This window comes from Chiloscyllium plagiosum, unplaced genomic scaffold (assembly GCF_037043375.1).
Source record: "Chiloscyllium plagiosum isolate Xiang-an unplaced genomic scaffold, Cpla_swu_hap1 HiC_scaffold_7, whole genome shotgun sequence".
In the NCBI taxonomy this organism is placed as follows: Eukaryota; Metazoa; Chordata; class Chondrichthyes; order Orectolobiformes; family Hemiscylliidae; genus Chiloscyllium; species Chiloscyllium plagiosum.
Genome location: NW_028270145.1, coordinates 117,954,576 through 117,977,966, shown reverse-complemented (window position 1 = coordinate 117,977,966; position 23,391 = coordinate 117,954,576). Strand labels below are relative to the sequence as shown.

Genomic DNA, 23,391 nt, shown 5'->3' with positions numbered 1-23,391 from the left:
TGCAGCACTCCCTCAGCACTGAACCTCTGACAGTGCGGCACTCCCTCAGTACTGACCCTCTGACAGTGCGGCACTCCCTCAGTTCTGACCCTCTGACAGTGCGGCACTTCCTCAGTACTGACCCTCCGACAGTGCGGCACTCCCTCAGTACTGACTCCCTGACAGTGCGGCACTCCCTCAGTACTGACCCTCTGATAGTGCAGCACTCCCTCAGTGCTGACCCTCTGACAGTGCGGCACTCCCTCAGCATTGACCATCCAACAGTGCAGCACTCCCTCAGCACTGACCCTCCGACAGTGCGGCACTCCCTCAGCACTGACACCCTAACAGTGTGGCACTCCCTCAGCACTGACTCCCTGACAGTGCGGCACTCCCTCAGCACTGACCCTCTGACAGTGCGGCACTCCCTCAGCACTGACCCTCCGACAGTGCGGCACTCCCTCAGCACTGACCCCCTGACAGTGTGGCACTCCCTCAGCACTGACTCCCTGACAGTGCGGCACTCCCTTAGCACTGACCCTCCAACAGTGCGACAATCCCTCAGCACTGACCCCCTGACAGTGTGGCACTCCCTCAGCACTGACTCCCTGACAGTGCGGCACTCCGTCAGCACTGACCCTCCAACAGTGCGACAATCCCTCAGCACTGACCCCCTGACAGTTCAGCACTCCCTCGGCACTGACCCTCCGACAGTGTGGCACTCCCTCAGCACTGACCCTCCGACAGTGTGGCACTCCCTCAGTATTGACCCTCTGACGTGTGGCACTCCCTCAGCACTGACCCTCTGACAGTGCGGCACTCCCTCAGTACTGACCCTCCGACAGTGCGGCACTCCCTCAGTACTGACTCCCTGACAGTGCGGCACTCCCTCAGTACTGACCCTCTGATAGTGCAGCACTCCCTCAGTACTGACCCTCTGACAGTGCGGCACTCCCTCAGTACTGACTCCCTGACAGTGCGGCACTCCCTCAGTACTGACCCTCTGATAGTGCAGCACTCCCTCAGTACTGACCCTCTGACAGTCCGGCACTCCCTCAGCACTGACCCTCAGACAGTGCGGCACTCCCTCAGTACTGACCCTCTGACAGTGCGGCACTCCCTCAGCACTGACTCCCTGACAGTGCGGCACTCCCTCAGCACTGACCCTCCGACAGTGTGGCACTCCCTCAGCACTGACTCCCTGACAGTGCGGCACTCCCTCAGCACTGACCCTCTGACAGTGCAGCACTCCCTCAGCACAGACCCTCTCTCAGTGAGGCACTCCCTCAGCACTGACCCTCCGACAGTGCAGCACTGATCCTCTGACAGTGCAGCACTCCCTCAGCACTGACCCTGTGACAGTGCGGCACTCCCACAGCACTGACCCTCCGACAGTGCGGCACTCCCTCAGCACTGACCCTCCGACAGTGAGGCACTCCCTCAGCACCGACCCTCCGACAGTGTGGCACTCCCTCAGCACTGACCCTCCGACAGTGCGGCACTCCCTCAGCACTGACCCTCCGACAGTGAGGCACTCCCTCAGCACTGACCCTCCGACAGTGAGGCACTCCCTCAGCACTGACCCTACGAAAGTGAGGCACACCGTCAGCACAGACCCTCCGACAGTGCGGCACTCCCTCAGCACTGACCCTCCGACAGTGAGGCACTCCCTCAGCACTGACCCTCCGAAAGTGAGGCACTCCCTCAGCACTGACCCTCCGACAGTGAGGCACTCCCTCAGCACTGACCCTCCGACAGTGAGGCACTCCCTCAGCACTGACCCTCCGACAGTGAGGCACTCCCTCAGCACTGACCCTCCGACAGTGAGGCACTCCCTCAGCACTGACCCTCTGACAGTGCAGCACTCCCTCAGCACTGACCCTCTGACAGTGCAGCACTCCCTCAGCACTGACGCTCTGACAGTGCAGCACTCCCTCAGCACTGACCCTCTGACAGTGTGGCACTCCCTCAGCACTGACCCTCCGACAGTGCAGCACTCCCTCAGCACTGACCCTCCGACAGTGCAGCACTCCCTCAGCACTGACCCTCTGACAGTGCAGCACTCCCTCAGCACTGACCCTCTGACAGTGCAGCACTCCCTCAGCACTGACCCTCTGACAGTGCAGCACTCCCTCAGCACTGACCCTCTGACAGTGCAGCACTCCCTCAGCACTGACCCTCTGACAGTGTGGCACTCCCTCAGCACTGACCCTCCGACAGTGCAGCACTGACCCTCTGACAGTGCAGCGCTCCTTCAGCACTGACCCTCTGACAGTGCAGCACTCCCTCAGCATTGACCCTGTGACAGTGCGGCACTCCCACAGCACTGACCCTCCGACAGTGCGGCACTCCCTCAGCACTGACCCTCCGACAGTGAGGCACTCCCTCAGCACTGACCCTCCGACAGTGTGGCACTCCCTCAGCACTGACCCTCCGACAGTGCGGCACTCCCTCAGCACTGACCCTCCGACAGTGAGGCACTCCCTCAGCACTGACCCTCCGACAGTGAGGCACTCCCTCAGCACTGACCCTACGACAGTGAGGCACTCCGTCAGCACAGACCCTCCGACAGTGCGGCACTCCCTCAGCACTGACCCTCCGACAGTGAGGCACTCCCTCAGCACTGACCCTCCGAAAGTGAGGCACTCCCTCAGCACTGACCCTCCGACAGTGAGGCACTCCCTCAGCACTGACCCTCCGACAGCGAGGCACTCCCTCAGCACTGACCCTCCGACAGTGAGGCACTCCCTCATTATTGACCCTCTGACAGTGCGGCACTCCCTCAGTATTGACCCTCTGACAGTGTGGCACTCCGTCAGCACTGACCCTCCGACAGTGTGGCACTCCAAAAGCACTGACCTTCTGACAGTGCGGCACTCCCTCAGTACTGATCCTCTGACAGTGCGGCACTCCCTCAGCACTGACTCCCTGACAGTGCGGCACTCCCTCAGTACTGACCCTCTGATAGTGCAGCCCTCCCTCAGTGCTGACCCTCTGACAGTGCGGCACTCCCTCAGCATTGACCATCCAACAGTGCAGCACTCCCTCAGTACTGACCCTCTGACAGTGCGGCACTCCCTCAGCATTGACCATCCAACAGTGCGGCACTCCCTCAGCACTGACCCTCAGACAGTGCTGCACTCCCTCAGTACTGACCCTCTGACAGTGCGGCACTCCCTCAGCACTGACTCCCTGACAGTGCGGCACTCCCTCAGCACTGACCCTCCGACAGTGCGGCACTCCCTCAGCATTGACACCCTAACAGTGTGGCACTCCCTCAGCACTGACTCCCTGACAGTGCGGCACTCCCTCAGCACTGACCCTCTGACAGTGAGGCACTCCGTCAGTGCTGACCCTCTGACAGTGCGGCACTCCCTCAGCACTGACCCCCTGACAGTTCAGCACTCCCTCGGCACTGACCCTCCGACAGTGTGGCACTCCCTCAGCACTGACCCTCCGACAGTGTGGCACTCCCTCAGTATTGACCCTCTGACGTGTGGCACTCCCTCAGCACTGACCCTCCGACAGTGTGGCACTCCCTCAGTATTGACCCTCTGACAGTGCGACCCTCCCTCAGTATTGACCCTCTGACAGTGCGGCACTCCCTCAGCACTGACCCTCCGACAGCGTGGCACTCCCTCAGTGTTGACCCTCTGACAGTGCGGCACTCCCTCAGAATTGACCATCCAACAGTGCAGCACTCCCTCAGCACTGACCCTCTGACAGTGCAGCACTCCCTCAGCACTGACCCTGTGACAGTGCGGCACTCCCACAGCACTGACCCTCCGACGGTGCGGCACTCCCTCAGCACTGACCCTCCGACAGTGAGGCACTCCCTCAGCACTGACCCTCCGACAGTGTGGCACTCCCTCAGCACTGACCCTCCGACAGTGCGGCACTCCCTCAGCACTGACCCTCCGACAGTGAGGCACTCCCTCAGCACTGACCCTCCGACAGTGAGGCACTCCCTCAGCACTGACCCTCCGACAGTGCGGCACTCCCTCAGCACTGACCCTCCGACAGTGCGGCACTCCGTCAGCACAGACCCTCCGACAGTGAGGCACTCCCTCAGCACTGACCCTCCGAAAGTGAGGCACTCCCTCAGCACTGACCCTCCGACAGTGAGGCACTCCCTCAGCACTGACCCTCCGACAGTGAGGCACTCCCTCAGCACTGACCCTCCGACAGTGAGGCACTCCCTCATTATTGACCCTCTGACAGTGTGGCACTCCCTCAGCACTGACCATCCGACAGTGTGGCACTCCCTCAGCACTGACCCTCCGACAGCGAGGCACTCCCTCAGCACTGACCCTCCGACAGTGGGGCACTCCCTCAGCACTGACCCTCGGACAGTGCGGCACTCCCTCAGTATTGACCCTCTGACAGTGTGGCACTCCGTCAACACTGACCCTCCGACAGTGTGGCACTCCCTCAGCACTGACCTTCTGACAGTGCGGCACTCCCTCAGTACTGACCCTCTGACAGTGCGGCACTCCCTCAGTACTGACCCTCTGACAGTGCGGCACTCCCTCAGCATTGACCATCCAACAGTGCAGCACTCCCTCAGTACTGACCCTCTGACAGTGCGGCACTCCCTCAGCACTGACCCTCCGACAGTGCGGCACTCCCTCAGTACTGACCCTCTGACAGTGCGGCACTCCCTCAGCACTGACTCCCTGACAGTGCAGCACTCCCTCAGCACTGACCCTCCAACAGTGCGGCACTCCCTCAGCACTGACACCCTAACAGTGTGGCACTCCCTCAGCACTGACTCCCTGACAGTGCGGCACTCCCTCAGCACTGACCCTCTGACAGTGAGGCACTCCGTCAGTGCTGACCCTCTGACAGTGCGGCACTCCCTCAGCACTGACCCTCCGACAGTGCGGCACTCCCTCAGCACTGACTCCCTGACAGTGTGGCACTCCCTCAGCACTGACTCCCTGACAGTGCGGCACTCCCTCAGCACTGACCCTCCAACAGTGCGACAATCCCTCAGCACTGACCCCCTGACAGTGTGGCACTCCCTCAGCACTGACTCCCTGACAGTGCGGCACTCCCTCAGCACTGACTCCCTGACAGTGTGGCACTCCCTCAGCACTGACTCCCTGACAGTGCGGCACTCCCTCAGCACTGACCCTCCAACAGTGCGACAATCCCTCAGCACTGACCCCCTGACAGTGTGGCACTCCCTCAGCACTGACTCCCTGACAGTGTGGCACTCCCTCAGCACTGACCCCCTGACAGTTCAGCACTCCCTCGGCACTGACCCTCCGACAGTGTGGCACTCCCTCAGCACTGACCCTCCGACAGTGTGGCACTCCCTCAGTATTGACCCTCTGACGTGTGGCACTCCCTCAGCACTGACCCTCTGACAGTGCGGCACTCCCTCAGTACTGACCCTCTGACAGTGTGGCACTCCCTCAGCACTGACCCTCCGACAGTGTGGCACTCCCTCAGTATTGACCCTCTGACAGTGCGACCCTCCCTCAGTACTGACCCTCTGACAGTGTGGCACTCCCTCAGCACTGACCCTCCGACAGCGTGGCTCTCCCTCAGTATTGACCCTCTGACAGTGCGGCACTCCCTCAGCATTGACCATCCAACAGTGCAGCACTCCCTCAGCACTGACCCTCTGACAGTGCAGCACTCCCTCAGCACTGAACCTCTGACAGTGCGGCACTCCCTCAGTACTGACCCTCTGACAGTGCGGCACTCCCTCAGTTCTGACCCTCTGACAGTGCGGCACTTCCTCAGTACTGACCCTCCGACAGTGCGGCACTCCCTCAGTACTGACTCCCTGACAGTGCGGCACTCCCTCAGTACTGACCCTCTGATAGTGCAGCACTCCCTCAGTGCTGACCCTCTGACAGTGCGGCACTCCCTCAGCATTGACCATCCAACAGTGCAGCACTCCCTCAGCACTGACCCTCCGACAGTGCGGCACTCCCTCAGCACTGACACCCTAACAGTGTGGCACTCCCTCAGCACTGACTCCCTGACAGTGCGGCACTCCCTCAGCACTGACCCTCTGACAGTGCGGCACTCCCTCAGCACTGACCCTCCGACAGTGCGGCACTCCCTCAGCACTGACCCCCTGACAGTGTGGCACTCCCTCAGCACTGACTCCCTGACAGTGCGGCACTCCCTTAGCACTGACCCTCCAACAGTGCGACAATCCCTCAGCACTGACCCCCTGACAGTGTGGCACTCCCTCAGCACTGACTCCCTGACAGTGCGGCACTCCGTCAGCACTGACCCTCCAACAGTGCGACAATCCCTCAGCACTGACCCCCTGACAGTTCAGCACTCCCTCGGCACTGACCCTCCGACAGTGTGGCACTCCCTCAGTACTGACCCTCTGACAATGCGGCACTCCCTCAGTATTGACCCTCTGACGTGTGGCACTCCCTCAGCACTGACCCTCTGACAGTGCGGCACTCCCTCAGCACTGACCCTCCGACAGTGAGGCACTCCCTCAGCACTGACCCTCCGACAGTGAGGCACTCCCTCAGCACTGACCCTCCGACAGTGCGGCACTCCCTCAGCACTGACCCTCCGACAGTGCGGCACTCCGTCAGCACAGACCCTCCGACAGTGAGGCACTCCCTCAGCACTGACCCTCCGAAAGTGAGGCACTCCCTCAGCACTGACCCTCCGACAGTGAGGCACTCCCTCAGCACTGACCCTCCGACAGTGAGGCACTCCCTCAGCACTGACCCTCCGACAGTGAGGCACTCCCTCATTATTGACCCTCTGACAGTGTGGCACTCCCTCAGCACTGACCATCCGACAGTGTGGCACTCCCTCAGCACTGACCCTCCGACAGCGAGGCACTCCCTCAGCACTGACCCTCCGACAGTGGGGCACTCCCTCAGCACTGACCCTCGGACAGTGCGGCACTCCCTCAGTATTGACCCTCTGACAGTGTGGCACTCCGTCAGCACTGACCCTCCGACAGTGTGGCACTCCCTCAGCACTGACCTTCTGACAGTGCGGCACTCCCTCAGTACTGACCCTCTGACAGTGCGGCACTCCCTCAGTACTGACCCTCTGACAGTGCGGCACTCCCTCAGCATTGACCATCCAACAGTGCAGCACTCCCTCAGTACTGACCCTCTGACAGTGCGGCACTCCCTCAGCACTGACCCTCCGACAGTGCGGCACTCCCTCAGTACTGACCCTCTGACAGTGCGGCACTCCCTCAGCACTGACTCCCTGACAGTGCAGCACTCCCTCAGCACTGACCCTCCGACAGTGCGGCACTCCCTCAGCACTGACACCCTAACAGTGTGGCACTCCCTCAGCACTGACTCCCTGACAGTGCGGCACTCCCTCAGCACTGACCCTCTGACAGTGAGGCACTCCGTCAGTGCTGACCCTCTGACAGTGCGGCACTCCCTCAGCACTGACCCTCCGACAGTGCGGCACTCCCTCAGCACTGACCCCCTGACAGTGTGGCACTCCCTCAGCACTGACCCTCCAACAGTGCGACAATCCCTCAGCACTGACCCCCTGACAGTTCAGCACTCCCTCGGCACTGACCCTCCGACAGTGTGGCACTCCCTCAGCACTGACCCTCCGACAGTGTGGCACTCCCTCAGTATTGACCCTCTGACGTGTGGCACTCCCTCAGCACTGACCCTCTGACAGTGCGGCACTCCCTCAGTACTGATCCTCTGACAGTGTGGCACTCCCTCAGCACTGACCCTCCGACAGTGTGGCACTCCCTCAGTATTGACCCTCTGACAGTGCGACCCTCCCTCAGTACTGACCCTCTGACAGTGTGGCACTCCCTCAGCACTGACCCTCCGACAGCGTGGCTCTCCCTCAGTATTGACCCTCTGACAGTGCGGCACTCCCTCAGCATTGACCATCCAACAGTGCAGCACTCCCTCAGCACTGACCCTCTGAGAGTGCAGCACTCCCTCAGCACTGAACCTCTGACAGTGCGGCACTCCCTCAGTACTGACCCTCTGACAGTGCGGCACTCCCTCAGTTCTGACCCTCTGACAGTGCGGCACTTCCTCAGTACTGACCCTCCGACAGTGCGGCACTCCCTCAGTACTGACTCCCTGACAGTGCGGCACTCCCTCAGCACTGACCCTCTGACAGTGAGGCACTCCCTCAGTGCTGACCCTCTGACAGTGCGGCACTCCCTCAGCACTGACCCTCCGACAGTGCGGCACTCCCTCAGCACTGACCCCCTGACAGTGTGGCACTCCCTCAGCACTGACCCTCCGACAGTGTGGCACTCCCTCAGCACTGACCCTCCGACAGTGTGGCACTCCCTCAGTATTGACCCTCTGACGTGTGGCACTCCCTCAGCACTGACCCTCTGACAGTGCGGCACTCCCTCAGTACTGACCCTCTGACAGTGTGGCACTCCCTCAGCACTGACCCTCCGACAGTGTGGCACTCCCTCAGTATTGACCCTCTGACAGTGCGACCCTCCCTCAGTACTGACCCTCTGACAGTGTGGCACTCCCTCAGCACTGACCCTCCGACAGCGTGGCACTCCCTCAGTGTTGACCCTCTGACAGTGCGGCACTCCCTCAGCATTGACCATCCAACAGTGCAGCACTCCCTCAGCACTGACCCTCTGACAGTGCAGCACTCCCTCAGCACTGACCCTGTGACAGTGCGGCACTCCCACAGCATTGACCCTCCGACAGTGCGGCACTCCCTCAGCACTGACTCCCTGACAGTGCGGCACTCCCTCAGTACTGACCCTCTGAGAGTGCAGCACTCCCTCAGTGCTGACCCTCTGACAGTGCGGCACTCCCTCAGCATTGACCATCCAACAGTGCAGCACTCCCTCAGTACTGACCCTCTGACAGTGCGGCACTCCCTCAGCACTGACCCTCAGACAGTGCGGCACTCCCTCAGTACTGACCCTCTGACAGTGCGGCACTCCCTCAGCACTGACTCCCTGACAGTGCGGCACTCCCTCAGCACTGACCCTCCAACAGTGCGACAATCCCTCAGCACTGACCCCCTGACAGTGTGGCACTCCCTCAGCACTGACTCCCTGACAGTGCGGCACTCCCTCAGCACTGACCCTCCGACAGTGCGGCACTCCCTCAGCACTGACCCCCTGACAGTGTGGCACTCCCTCAGCACTGACTCCCTGACAGTGCGGCACTCCCTCAGCACTGACCCTCCAACAGTGCGACAATCCCTCAGCACTGACCCTCTGACAGTGAGGCACTCCGTCAGTGCTGACCCTCTGACAGTGCGGCACTCCCTCAGCACTGACCCTCCGACAGTGCGGCACTCCCTCAGCACTGACCCCCTGACAGTGTGGCACTCCCTCAGCACTGACTCCCTGACAGTGCGGCACTCCCTCAGTACTGACCCTCCAACAGTGCGACAATCCCTCAGCACTGACCCCCTGACAGTTCAGCACTCCCTCGGCACTGACCCTCCGACAGTGTGGCACTCCCTCAGCACTGACCCTCCGACAGTGTGGCACTCCCTCAGTATTGACCCTCTGACGTGTGTCACTCCCACAGCACTGACCCTCTGACAGTGCGGCACTCCCTCAGTACTGACCCTCTGACAGTGTGGCACTCCCACATTATTGACCCTCTGACAGTGTGGCACTCCCTCAGCACTGACCCTCTGACGTGTGGCACTCCCACAGCACTGACCCTCTGACAGTGCGACCCTCCCTCAGTACTGACCCTCTGACAGTGTGGCACTCCCTCAGCACTGACCCTCCGACAGCGTGGCACTCCCTCAGTATTGACCCTCTGACAGTGCGGCACTCCCTCAGCATTGACCATCCAACAGTGCAGCACTCCCTCAGCACTGACCCTCTGACAGTGCAGCACTCCCTCAGCACTGACCCTGTGACAGTGCGGCACTCCCACAGCACTGACCCTCCGACAGTGCGGCACTCCCTCAGCACTGACCCTCCGACAGTGAGGCACTCCCTCAGACCTGACCCTCCGACAGTGTGGCACTCCCTCAGCACTGACCCTCCGACAGTGCGGCACTCCGTCAGCACAGACCCTCCGACAGTGCGGCACTCCCTCAGCACTGACCCTCCGACAGTGAGGCACTCCCTCAGCACTGACCCTCCGAAAGTGAGGCACTCCCTCAGCACTGACCCTCCGACAGTGAGGCACTCCCTCAGCACTGACCCTCCGACAGTGAGGCACTCCCTCAGCACTGACCCTCCGACAATGAGGCACTCCCTCATTATTGACCCTCTGACAGTGTGGCACTCCCTCAGCACTGACCCTCCGACAGTGTGGCACTCCCTCAGCACTGACCCTCCGACAGTGCGGCACTCCCTCAGCACTGACACCCTAACAGTGTGGCACTCCCTCAGCACTGACTCCCTGACAGTGCGGCACTCGCTCAGCACTGACTCCCTGACAGTGGGGCACTCCCTCAGCACTGACCCTCGGACAGTGCGGCACTCCCTCAGTATTGACCCTCTGACAGTGTGGCACTCCGTCAGCACTGACCCTCCGACAGTGTGGCACTCCCTCAGCACTGACCTTCTGACAGTGCGGCACTCCCTCAGTACTGACCCTCTGACAGTGCGGCACTCCCTCAGTACTGACCCTCTGACAGTGCGGCACTCCCTCAGCATTGACCATCCAACAGTGCAGCACTCCCTCAGTACTGACCCTCTGACAGTGCGGCACTCCCTCAGCACTGACCCTCCGACAGTGCGGCACTCCCTCAGTACTGACCCTCTGACAGTGCGGCACTCCCTCAGCACTGACTCCCTGACAGTGCAGCACTCCCTCAGCACTGACCCTCCGACAGTGCGGCACTCCCTCAGCACTGACACCCTAACAGTGTGGCACTCCCTCAGCACTGACTCCCTGACAGTGCGGCACTCCCTCAGCACTGACCCTCTGACAGTGAGGCACTCCGTCAGTGCTGACCCTCTGACAGTGCGGCACTCCCTCAGCACTGACCCTCCGACAGTGCGGCACTCCCTCAGCACTGACCCCCTGACAGTGTGGCACTCCCTCAGCACTGACCCTCCAACAGTGCGACAATCCCTCAGCACTGACCCCCTGACAGTGTGGCACTCCCTCAGCACTGACTCCCTGACAGTGCGGCACTCCGTCAGCACTGACCCTCCAACAGTGCGACAATCCCTCAGCACTGACCCCCTGACAGTTCAGCACTCCCTCGGCACTGACCCTCCGACAGTGTGGCACTCCCTCAGCACTGACCCTCCGACAGTGTGGCACTCCCTCAGTATTGACCCTCTGACGTGTGGCACTCCCTCAGCACTGACCCTCTGACAGTGCGGCACTCCCTCAGTACTGATCCTCTGACAGTGTGGCACTCCCTCAGCACTGACCCTCCGACAGTGTGGCACTCCCTCAGTATTGACCCTCTGACAGTGCGACCCTCCCTCAGTACTGACCCTCTGACAGTGTGGCACTCCCTCAGCACTGACCCTCCGACAGCGTGGCTCTCCCTCAGTATTGACCCTCTGACAGTGCGGCACTCCCTCAGCATTGACCATCCAACAGTGCAGCACTCCCTCAGCACTGACCCTCTGAGAGTGCAGCACTCCCTCAGCACTGAACCTCTGACAGTGCGGCACTCCCTCAGTACTGACCCTCTGACAGTGCGGCACTCCCTCAGTTCTGACCCTCTGACAGTGCGGCACTTCCTCAGTACTGACCCTCCGACAGTGCGGCACTCCCTCAGTACTGACTCCCTGACAGTGCGGCACTCCCTCAGCACTGACCCTCTGACAGTGAGGCACTCCCTCAGTGCTGACCCTCTGACAGTGCGGCACTCCCTCAGCACTGACCCTCCGACAGTGCGGCACTCCCTCAGCACTGACCCCCTGACAGTGTGGCACTCCCTCAGCACTGACCCTCCGACAGTGTGGCACTCCCTCAGCACTGACCCTCCGACAGTGTGGCACTCCCTCAGTATTGACCCTCTGACGTGTGGCACTCCCTCAGCACTGACCCTCTGACAGTGCGGCACTCCCTCAGTACTGACCCTCTGACAGTGTGGCACTCCCTCAGCACTGACCCTCCGACAGTGTGGCACTCCCTCAGTATTGACCCTCTGACAGTGCGACCCTCCCTCAGTACTGACCCTCTGACAGTGTGGCACTCCCTCAGCACTGACCCTCCGACAGCGTGGCACTCCCTCAGTGTTGACCCTCTGACAGTGCGGCACTCCCTCAGCATTGACCATCCAACAGTGCAGCACTCCCTCAGCACTGACCCTCTGACAGTGCAGCACTCCCTCAGCACTGACCCTGTGACAGTGCGGCACTCCCACAGCATTGACCCTCCGACAGTGCGGCACTCCCTCAGCACTGACTCCCTGACAGTGCGGCACTCCCTCAGTACTGACCCTCTGAGAGTGCAGCACTCCCTCAGTGCTGACCCTCTGACAGTGCGGCACTCCCTCAGCATTGACCATCCAACAGTGCAGCACTCCCTCAGTACTGACCCTCTGACAGTGCGGCACTCCCTCAGCACTGACTCCCTGACAGTGCGGCACTCCCTCAGCACTGACCCTCCAACAGTGCGACAATCCCTCAGCACTGACCCCCTGACAGTGTGGCACTCCCTCAGCACTGACTCCCTGACAGTGCGGCACTCCCTCAGCACTGACCCTCCGACAGTGCGGCACTCCCTCAGCACTGACCCCCTGACAGTGTGGCACTCCCTCAGCACTGACTCCCTGACAGTGCGGCACTCCCTCAGCACTGACCCTCCAACAGTGCGACAATCCCTCAGCACTGACCCTCTGACAGTGAGGCACTCCGTCAGTGCTGACCCTCTGACAGTGCGGCACTCCCTCAGCACTGACCCTCCGACAGTGCGGCACTCCCTCAGCACTGACCCCCTGACAGTGTGGCACTCCCTCAGCACTGACTCCCTGACAGTGCGGCACTCCCTCAGTACTGACCCTCCAACAGTGCGACAATCCCTCAGCACTGACCCCCTGACAGTTCAGCACTCCTTCGGCACTGACCCTCCGACAGTGTGGCACTCCCTCAGCACTGACCCTCCGACAGTGTGGCACTCCCTCAGTATTGACCCTCTGACGTGTGTCACTCCCACAGCACTGACCCTCTGACAGTGCGGCACTCCCTCAGTACTGACCCTCTGACAGTGTGGCACTCCCACATTATTGACCCTCTGACAGTGTGGCACTCCCTCAGCACTGACCCTCTGACGTGTGGCACTCCCACAGCACTGACCCTCTGACAGTGCGACCCTCCCTCAGTACTGACCCTCTGACAGTGTGGCACTCCCTCAGCACTGACCCTCCGACAGCGTGGCACTCCCTCAGTATTGACCCTCTGACAGTGCGGCACTCCCTCAGCATTGACCATCCAACAGTGCAGCACTCCCTCAGCACTGACCCTCTGACAGTGCAGCACTCCCTCAGCACTGACCCTGTGACAGTGCGGCACTCCCACAGCACTGACCCTCCGACAGTGCGGCACTCCCTCAGCACTGACCCTCCGACAGTGAGGCACTCCCTCAGCACTGACCCTCCGACAGTGTGGCACTCCCTCAGCACTGACCCTCCGACAGTGCGGCACTCCGTCAGCACAGACCCTCCGACAGTGCGGCACTCCCTCAGCACTGACCCTCCGACAGTGAGGCACTCCCTCAGCACTGACCCTCCGAAAGTGAGGCACTCCCTCAGCACTGACCCTCCGACAGTGAGGCACTCCCTCAGCACTGACCCTCCGACAGTGAGGCACTCCCTCAGCACTGACCCTCCGACAGTGAGGCACTCCCTCATTATTGACCCTCTGACAGTGTGGCACTCCCTCAGCACTGACCCTCCGACAGTGTGGCACTCCCTCAGCACTGACCCTCCGACAGTGCGGCACTCCCTCAGCACTGACACCCTAACAGTGTGGCACTCCCTCAGCACTGACTCCCTGACAGTGCGGCACTCGCTCAGCACTGACTCCCTGACAGTGCGGCACTCCCTCAGCACTGACCCTCTGACAGTGCGGCACTCCCTCAGCACTGACCCTCCGACAGTGCGGCACTCCCTCAGCACTGACCCTCCGACAGTGCGGCACTCCCTCAGTACTGACCCTCTGACAGTGCGGCACTCTGTCAGCACTGACCCTCCGACAGTGTGGCACTCCCTCAGCACTGACCCTCCGACAGTGAGGCACTCCCTCAGCACTGACCCTCCGACAGTGAGGCACTCCCTCAGCACTGACCCTCCGACAGTGAGGCACTCCCTCAGCACTGACCCTACGACAGTGAGGCACTCCGTCAGCACAGACCCTCCGACAGTGCGGCACTCCCTCAGCACTGACCCTCCGACAGTGAGGCACTCCCTCAGCACTGACCCTCCGAAAGTGAGGCACTCCCACTGCACTGACCCTCCGACAGTGAGGCACTCCCTCAGCACTGACCCTCCGACAGTGAGGCACTCCCTCAGCACTGACCCTCCGACAGTGAGGCACTCCCTCATTATTGACCCTCTGACAGTGTGGCACTCCCTCAGCACTGACCCTCCGACTGTGTGGCACTCCCTCAGCACTGACCCTCCGACAGTGAGGCACTCCCTCAGCACTGACCCTCCGACAGTGGGGCACTCCCTCAGCACTGACCCTCTGACAGTGCGGCACTCCCTCAGTATTGACCCTCTGACAGTGTGGCACTCCGTCAGCACTGACCCTCCGACAGTGTGGCACTCCCTCAGCACTGACCTTCTGACAGTGCGGCACTCCCTCAGTACTGACCCTCTGACAGTGCGGCACTCCCTCAGCACTGACTCCCTGACAGTGCGGCACTCCCTCATTACTGACCCTCTGATAGTGCAGCACTCCCTCAGTGCTGACCCTCTGACAGTGCGGCACTCCCTCAGCATTGACCATCCAACAGTGCAGCACTCCCTCAGTACTGACCCTCTGACAGTGCGGCACTCCCTCAGCACTGACCCTCAGACAGTGCGGCACTCCCTCAGTACTGACCCTCTGACAGTGCGGTACTCCCTCAGCACTGACTCCCTGACAGTGCGGCACTCCCTCAGCACTGACCCTCCGACAGTGCGGCACTCCCTCAGCACTGACACCCTAACAGTGTGGCACTCCCTCAGCACTGACCCTGTGACAGTGCGGCACTCCCACAGCACTGACCCTCCGACAGTGCGGCACTCCCTCAGCACTGACCCTCCGACAGTGAGGCACTCCCTCAGCACTGACCCTCCGACAGTGTGGCACTCCCTCAGCACTGACCCTCCGACAGTGCGGCACTCCGTCAGCACAGACCCTCCGACAGTGCGGCACTCCCTCAGCACTGACCCTCCGACAGTGAGGCACTCCCTCAGCACTGACCCTCCGAAAGTGAGGCACTCCCTCAGCTCTGACCCTCCGACAGTGAGGCACTCCCTCAGCACTGACCCTCCGACAGTGAGGCACTCCCTCAGCACTGACCCTCCGACAGTGAGGCACTCCCTCATTATTGACCCTCTGACAGTGTGGCACTCCCTCAGCACTGACCCTCCGACAGTGTGGCACTCCCTCAGCACTGACCCTCCGACAGTGAGGCACTCCCTCAGCACTGACCCTCCGACAGTGGGGCACTCCCACAGCACTGACACTCTGACAGTGCGGCACTCCCTCAGTATTGACCCTCTGACAGTGTGGCACTCCGTCAGCACTGACCCTCCGACAGTGTGGCTCTCCCTCAGCACTGACCTTCTGACAGTGCGGCACTCCCTCAGTACTGACCCTCTGACAGTGCGGCACTCCCTCAGCACTGACTCCCTGACAGTGCGGCACTCCCTCAGTACTGACCCTCTGATAGTGCAGCACTCCCTCAGTGCTGACCCTCTGACAGTGCGGCACTCCCTCAGCATTGACCATCCAACAGTGTAGCACTCCCTCAGCACTGACCCTCTGACAGTGCGGCACTCCCTCAGCACTGACCCTCAGACAGTGCGGCACTCCCTCAGTACTGACCCTCTGACAGTGCGGCACTCCCTCAGCACTGACTCCCTGACAGTGCGGCACTCCCTCAGCACTGACCCTCCGACAGTGCGGCACTCCCTCAGCACTGACTCCCTGACAGTGCGGCATCCCTCAGCGCTGACCCTCCGACAGTGCGGCACTCCCTCAGCACTGACACCCTAACAGTGTGGCACTCCCTCAGCACTGACTCCCTGACAGTGCGGCACTCCCTCAGCACTGACCCTCTGACAGTGAGGCACTCCGTCAGTGCTGACCCTCTGACAGTGCGGCACTCCCTCAGCACTGACCCTCCGACAGTGCGGCACTCCCTCAGCACTGACCCTCCGACAGTGCGGCACTCCCTCAGCACTGACCCCCTGACAGTGTGGCACTCCCTCAGCACTGACTCCCTGACAGTGCGGCACTCCCTCAGCACTGACCCTCCAACAGTGCGACAATCCCTCAGCACTGACCCTCCGACAGTGCGGCACTCCCTCAGCACTGACACCCTAACAGTGTGGCACTCCCTCAGCACTGACTCCCTGACAGAGCGGCACTCCCTCAGCACTGACCCTCTGACAGTGAGGCACTCCGTCAGTGCTGACCCTCTGACAGTGCGGCACTCCCTCAGCACTGACCCTCCGACAGTGCGGCACTCCCTCAGCACTGACCCCCTGACAGTGTGGCACTCCCTCAGCACTGACTCCCTGACAGTGCGGCACTCCCTCAGCACTGACCCTCCAACAGTGCGACAATCCCTCAGCACTGACCCCCTGACAGTTCAGCACTCCCTCGGCACTGACCCTCCGACAGTGTGGCACTCCCTCAGTATTGACCCTCTGACAGTGCGGCACTCCCTCAGCATTGACCATCCAACAGTGCAGCACTCCCTCAGCACTGACCCTCTTACAGTGCAGCACTCCCTCAGCACTGACCCTGTGACAGTGCGGCACTCCCACAGCACTGACCCTCCGACAGTGCGGCACTCCCTCAGCACTGACCCTCCGACAGTGAGGCACTCCCTCAGCACTGACCCTCCGACAGTGTGGCACTCCCTCAGCACTGACCCTCCGACAGTGCGGCACTCCGTCAGCACAGACCCTCCGACAGTGCGGCACTCCCTCAGCACTGACCCTCCGACAGTGAGGCACTCCCTCAGTATTGACCCTCTGACAGTGTGGCACTCCGTCAGCACTGACCCTCCGACAGTGTGGCTCTCCCTCAGCACTGACCTTCTGACAGTGCGGCACTCCCTCATTACTGACCCTCTGACAGTGCGGCACTCCCTCAGCACTGACTCCCTGACAGTGCGGCACTCCCTCAGTACTGACCCTCTGATAGTGCAGCACTCCCTCAGTGCTGACCCTCTGACAGTGCGGCACTCCCTCAGCATTGACCATCCAACAGTGTAGCACTCCCTCAGTACTGACCCTCTGACAGTGCGGCACTCCCTCAGCACTGACCCTCAGACAGTGCGGCACTCCCTCAGTACTGACCCTCTGACAGTGCGGCACTCCCTCAGCACTGACTCCCTGACAGTGCGGCACTCCCTCAGCACTGACCCTCCGACAGTGCGGCACTCCCTCAGCACTGACTCCCTGACAGTGCGGCATCCCTCAGCGCTGACCCTCCGACAGTGCGGCACTCCCTCAGCACTGACACCCTAACAGTGTGGCACTCCCTCAGCACTGACTCCCTGACAGTGCGGCACTCCCTCAGCACTGACCCTCTGACAGTGAGGCACTCCGTCAGTGCTGACCCTCTGACAGTTCGGCACTCCCTCAGCACTGACCCTCCGACAGTGCGGCACTCCCTCAGCACTGACCCTCCGACAGTGCGGCACTCCCTCAGCACTGACACCCTAACAGTGTGGCACTCCCTCAGCACTGACTCCCTGACAGTGCGGCACTCCCTCAGCACTGACCCTCCAACAGTGCGACAATCCCTCAGCACTGACCCTCCGACAGTGCGGCACTCCCTCAGCACTGACACCCTAACAGAGCGGCACTCCCTCAGCACTGACCCTCTGACAGTGAGGCACTCCGTCAGTGCTGACCCTCTGACAGTGCGGCACTCCCTCAGCACTGACCCTCCGACAGTGCGGCACTCCCTCAGCACTGACCCCCTGACAGTGTGGCACTCCCTCAGCACTGACTCCCTGACAGTGCGGCACTCCCTCAGCACTGACCCTCCAACAGTGCGACAATCCCTCAGCACTGACCCCCTGACAGTTCAGCACTCCCTCGGCACTGACCCTCCGACAGTGTGGCACTCCCTCAGCACTGACCCTCCGACAGTGTGGCACTCCCTCAGTATTGACCCTCTGACGTGTGGCACTCCCTCAGCACTGACCCTCTGACAGTGCGGCACTCCCTCAGTACTGACCCTCTGACAGTGTGGCACTCCCTCAGCACTGACCCTCCGACAGTGTGGCACTCCCTCAGTATTGACCCTCTGACAGTGCGACCCTCCCTCAGTACTGACCCTCTGACAGTGTGGCACTCCCTCAGCACTGACCCTCCGACAGCGTGGCACTCCCTCAGTATTGACCCTCTGACAGTGCGGCACTCCCTCAGCTTTGACCATCCAACAGTGCAGCACTCCCTCAGCACTGACCCTCTGACAGTGCAGCACCCTCAGTACTGACCCTCCGACAGTGCGGCACTCCCTCAGCACTGACCCCCTGACAGTGCGGCACTCCCTCAGCACTGACTCCCTGACAGTGCAGCACTCCCTCAGCACTGACCCTCTGACAGTGCGGCACACCCTCAGCACTGACCCTCTGACAGTGCGGCACTCCCTCAGCACTGACTCCCTGACAGTGCGCCACTCCCTCAGCACTGACCCTCTGACAGTGCGGCACTCCCTCAGCACTGACCCTCCGACAGTCCGGCACTCCCTCAGCACTGACTCCCTGACAGTGCGGCACTCCCACAGCACTGACCCTCAGACAGTGCGGCACTCCCTCAGCACTGACTCCCTGACAGTGCGGCACTCCCTCAGCACTGACCCTCCGACAGTGCGGCACTCCCTCAGTACTGACCCTCCGACAGTGCGGCACTCCCTCAGTACTGACCCTCCGACAGTGCGGCACTCCCTCAGTACTGACCCTCTGACAGTGCAGCACTCCCTCAGTACTGACCCTCTGGCAGTGCGGCACTCCCTCAGCACTGACCCTCCGACAGAGCGGCACTCCCTCAGTACTGACCCTCTGACAGTGCAGCACTCCCTCAGTACTGACCCTCTGGCAGTGTGGAACTCCCTCAGCACTGACCCTCTGACAGTGCGGCACTCCCTCAGTACTGACCCTCTGGCAGTGCGGCACTCCCTCAGCACTGACCCTCCGACAGTGCGGCACTCCCTCAGTGCTGACCCTCTGACAGTGCGGCACTCCCTCAGTACTGACCCTCTTACAGTGCGGCACTCCCTCAGTACTGACCCTCTGACAGTGCGGCACTCCCTCAGCACTGACCCTCTGACAGTGTGGCACTCCCTCATCACTGACCCTCTGACAGTGCGGCACTTCCTCAGTACTGACCCTCTGACAGTGCGGCACTCCCTCAGCACTGACCCTCTGACAGTGCGGCACTCCCTCAGCACTGACCCTCTGACAGTGCGGCACTCCCTCAGTACTGACCCTCTTACAGTGCGGCACTCCCTCAGTACTGACCCTTTGACAGTGTGGCACTCTCTTGGAACTGGAGGTGAGGACCTAATGTGAATTGAACTTTCCAAGGATGGTTCTGAATCCTGATTCATACCTGATTGAGTTCCACTCCGGTTGGGAAAATGCGTGGTTACTATCTGGGTTTAGTGCTAAATCGCCATTCAGAAGGCTGTGAGTCTTTGGAATGCCTTGCCTCTGGGAGCTGTCGGTCGGGGGCAGGTGAGGGGGGAGTCTGAGCGTTTGTGGATATTTACGGCTGAGGTGGATTCTTGATCAGTCGGGGAATCAAGGGCCATGGGGGTTGGGCAAGAACATGGACGTGAGCGATTTCGAATCATTGAATGGCAGAATGGACCGAATAGCTGACACCTGCAGCTATTTCTTACCTTTTTATGAAGTGCTGAGTGGCCTGCTGTTATTCCTTGTTCATATTATCCCTGGGGTTGGTGTGGAGAAATGGTTGGTGTGTGTGGGACTTGGGGAGCCAAAGTTTAATCACTTGTGCAGTGAGGGCGTCACTGGCTGGGCCCAGCATTAATGTCTGTCCCTAGTTGCCCCTTGAGAAGGTGGTAGTGATCTGCCCTCTGGGACCGGTGCAGTCCACCTGGACAATGACAGTCTCTGGATTAGTGGTGCTGAAAGAGCACAGCAGTTCAGGCAGCATCCGAGGAGCAGGAAAATCAACATTTCGGGCAAAAGCCCTTCATCAGGAATAAAGGCAGAGAGCCTGAAGTGTGGAGAGATAAGCTAGAGGAGGGTGGGGGTGGGGAGAGAGTAGCATAGAGTACAATAGGTGAGTGGGGAAGGGATGAAGGTGATAGGTCAGGGAGGAGGGTGGAGTGGATAGGTGGAAAAGAAGCTGGGCAGGTCGGACAAGTCATGGGGACAGTGCTGAGCTGGAAGTTTGGAACTAGGATGAGGTGGGGGAAGGGGAAATGAGGAAACTATTGAAGTCCACATTGATGCCCTGGGGTTGAAGTGTTCTGAGGCGGAAGATGCGGTGGGTGGATAGAAGTTTGTTGTACTTACAGTTTTTGATGTTTGAGATGGAGTTGAAATACTGTTTGTTGAGAGTGTGAATTCTCCTGAGGATGTAGTGCAGAGTGGGTCCTTTGCAATTCTGAGAGAGTGTGGCCCTCAGCTGAGGCAGGGCTGACTGTAGAGAGGTTAGGTGCCAGCGCATTGCTGCAAGCGTGGAGCGGAGGATCTTGATGGAGAACCGTTGCTGGTGTTTTTGAATCTGTAGTCTGTACTGTTTGTCCTGTTCGGGTCCGAACTGTGCTGGTTTAAAGGTGGTCCGGAGTCCGTGGGGATGAGTTGGTTACAGAGGCAGGCACTGAGGAAGCAAAGGTGGCTGTGGTAGCGAGTCTGTTTCAGGACATGGTTCAGGGCAGAGGAAATGACCTGGGAGTTGCAGTGGGAGAGGGACTCCCTGAGATTCTTGTAGAGAGAGGAGGAAAACTTCTTCAAGGCAGACAATGACAGTGATGACCAGGGCTTGGGTTTCACTCAAACCTTTTCAGGAGGCCAATGGTGAGTCACCCTGCGGTGGAGGCGGTGGGAATTGGTGAAGGGGCCTGTCTCGGTGCTCAGCCTGTCGTGATGGATCTGCCACGGGGTGGGGGTCCGTAACCCACACACTCCAATCCTCCTGAATTGACGGCCAATCCCCCTTTCTCCAGGTGTTTTTCTCAAGGAATGGGAAGATCATCGGGAAGAAGCAGAGTCGGATACCACCCGGGGGTTTCTATCCCACCATCGGGATGCTGAGCTCGCAGGAGAAAGTGAAAGTGGAATTTCAGCCCCTCAGTGGCTGATGTGAGCCTCAGGAGGAGAAGCCGAGACCCAGAGGGCGTGAGGAAGCCCTGAACCTGAAACCTCAACCATTGCTCCTTTGCTGCTGCATTGTAAAGATTGAGTTGAGTGTTCAAGACAGCACCATTCCATTCCATTCTCTCTGTCCAGTCTGTGTGGCGCTGATGGCCCATGCATTGCTCTGCGTGATGTGGAAAACTATGGGATGGATTTTGCCAAGACATTCGAGATCTCAGTGTTAGTCTCAAATCTGATTGGATACCGGGAAGCCGGTACAATGACATTCATTTGTCAGCTTCCCTGAAGTAGCCAATCAAGGCTCTGTCTCCAGGATCCTTACCCAATTCAAAACTTGGGACATCCAATCTGAGTGCTGGCTCCTCATTTTATAAGACCAATAGAACTAGGAGCATTTGACCCCTTGAGCCTGCTCCACCATTCAATAGGGTCGTGGCTGATCCAACATTCCTCACACCCACCTTCCTACCCTTTCCCTCAATTCCCTGATTGATTAAGAATCTCACTCTGTCTCAGCCTTAAATATACATGAGGACTCTGCCCTACAGTTCCCTGTGGCAGAGAGTTCCAAGATTCACAACTCTCTGAAAGACAAAAATCCCCCTCATCTCAGTCTTACATTGGGACCCCTTTAGTCTGAGTCCAAACCCAGATGGGGGTTTCCTGGCAACCAACATCATTAAACTCTTAATTCTGGATTTTTACTGAATTCAAATTCCACCTTCTGCTATGGCAGGGTTTGAACCCAGGGTCTCTAAATGAACAGATTAGTGGTAATACCGCTAGGCCATCACCTCTTCCTAAAGTCCTGTGGGTGGCCCAGTGGTTAGCACTGTTGCTTCACAGCACCAGGGTCCCAGGTTTGATTCCAGCCTTGGGCAGCTGTCTGTGTGGAGTTTGCACATTCTCCCTGTATCTGCGTCGGTTTCCTCCCACAGTCCAAAGATGTGCGGGTCAGGGTGAATTGGCCATGTTAAATTGCCCATAGTGTTAGGTGCGTCAGTCAGTGGGAAGTGGGTTACTTTTCAGAGGGTCAGTGTGGACTGGTTGGGCCGAAGGGCCTGTTTCCACACTGTAGGGAATCTAATCAAAAAAACCTGCTTAATCTTTGCTCATGAGACAATCCTTCCATATCAGGGATAACCCTCGTGAACATTCTCTGAACTTCTGCTATTGAAATAATATCGTTCCTTAAATAAGGAGACCAAAACTATACTCAGTACTCCTGCTGTGGTCTCACCAGCACCTGGTACAGTTACAGTAAGAATTCCCAACCTTTTTACTCCAACCCCCTTGAAATAAGGGCCAGCATTCCATGACCCTTCCTGATTACCTGCTGCCCTTGTGTGCTAGCTTTTTGTGTTTTGTGCACAAGATTCCCTCCCCCCCCCCCCCCCCCCCCCCGCCAGCTCCCTTTGTGTTGTAGCTTTCTGCAGTTTTTCTCCATTTAAATAATACCCTGTTCTTTTGTTCATCTTTTCAAAATTAACACTTTCACATCTTCCTACATTATACTCCAAATTTTTGCCCACTCACATAACGCATCAATATCTCTCTGTGAACTCTCACAACCTGGCTTTCCACCTATTTTTGCGTCGTCTGCAAATTTGGTGACAGTACCTTCCCTTCCGTCCTCCCAGGCATTAATATAGATTGGAAACAGTTACAGGCCCAGCATTGATCCCCGTGGAATCCCACTGTTCACAGTCACCAATCTGAAAAAGATCCCCTTATACCCACTCACTGTTTCCTGCCCATTTGCCAATTCTCTGTCCATTCTCTATCCTCATTCCTGATGAAGGGCTTTTGCCCGAAACGCCAATTCTCCTGCCCCTTGGATGCTGCCTGACCTGCTGTGCTTTTCCAGCACCACTCTGATCTAGACCCCAATTCTCTATCCATGCCAATGTACAACCCCCAACACCATGGGCTCATTCACTACCATTTCATTGCTGATTATAATTTTCCTGCGTTC

The 23,391-nt window shown here is 59.7% G+C and overlaps 1 protein-coding gene across 2 annotated transcripts in view; it reads left to right on the top strand.

Moving 5' to 3' along the window:
- LOC148149685 (SPRY domain-containing protein 3-like) overlaps positions 1 to 22,814 on the top strand; it is a 1,210,740-nt gene extending 1,187,926 nt beyond the window's left edge. For both annotated transcript variants that reach the window (XM_087988635.1, XM_087988636.1), the window contains exon 11: positions 21,266 to 22,814. In XM_087988635.1, the coding sequence (XP_087844761.1) occupies positions 21,266 to 21,400 (135 nt within the window). In that variant the 3' untranslated portion in view covers positions 21,401 to 22,814. The remainder of the gene's footprint in view (positions 1 to 21,265) is intronic.
- The last annotated feature ends 577 nt before the right edge of the window (positions 22,815 to 23,391 follow it).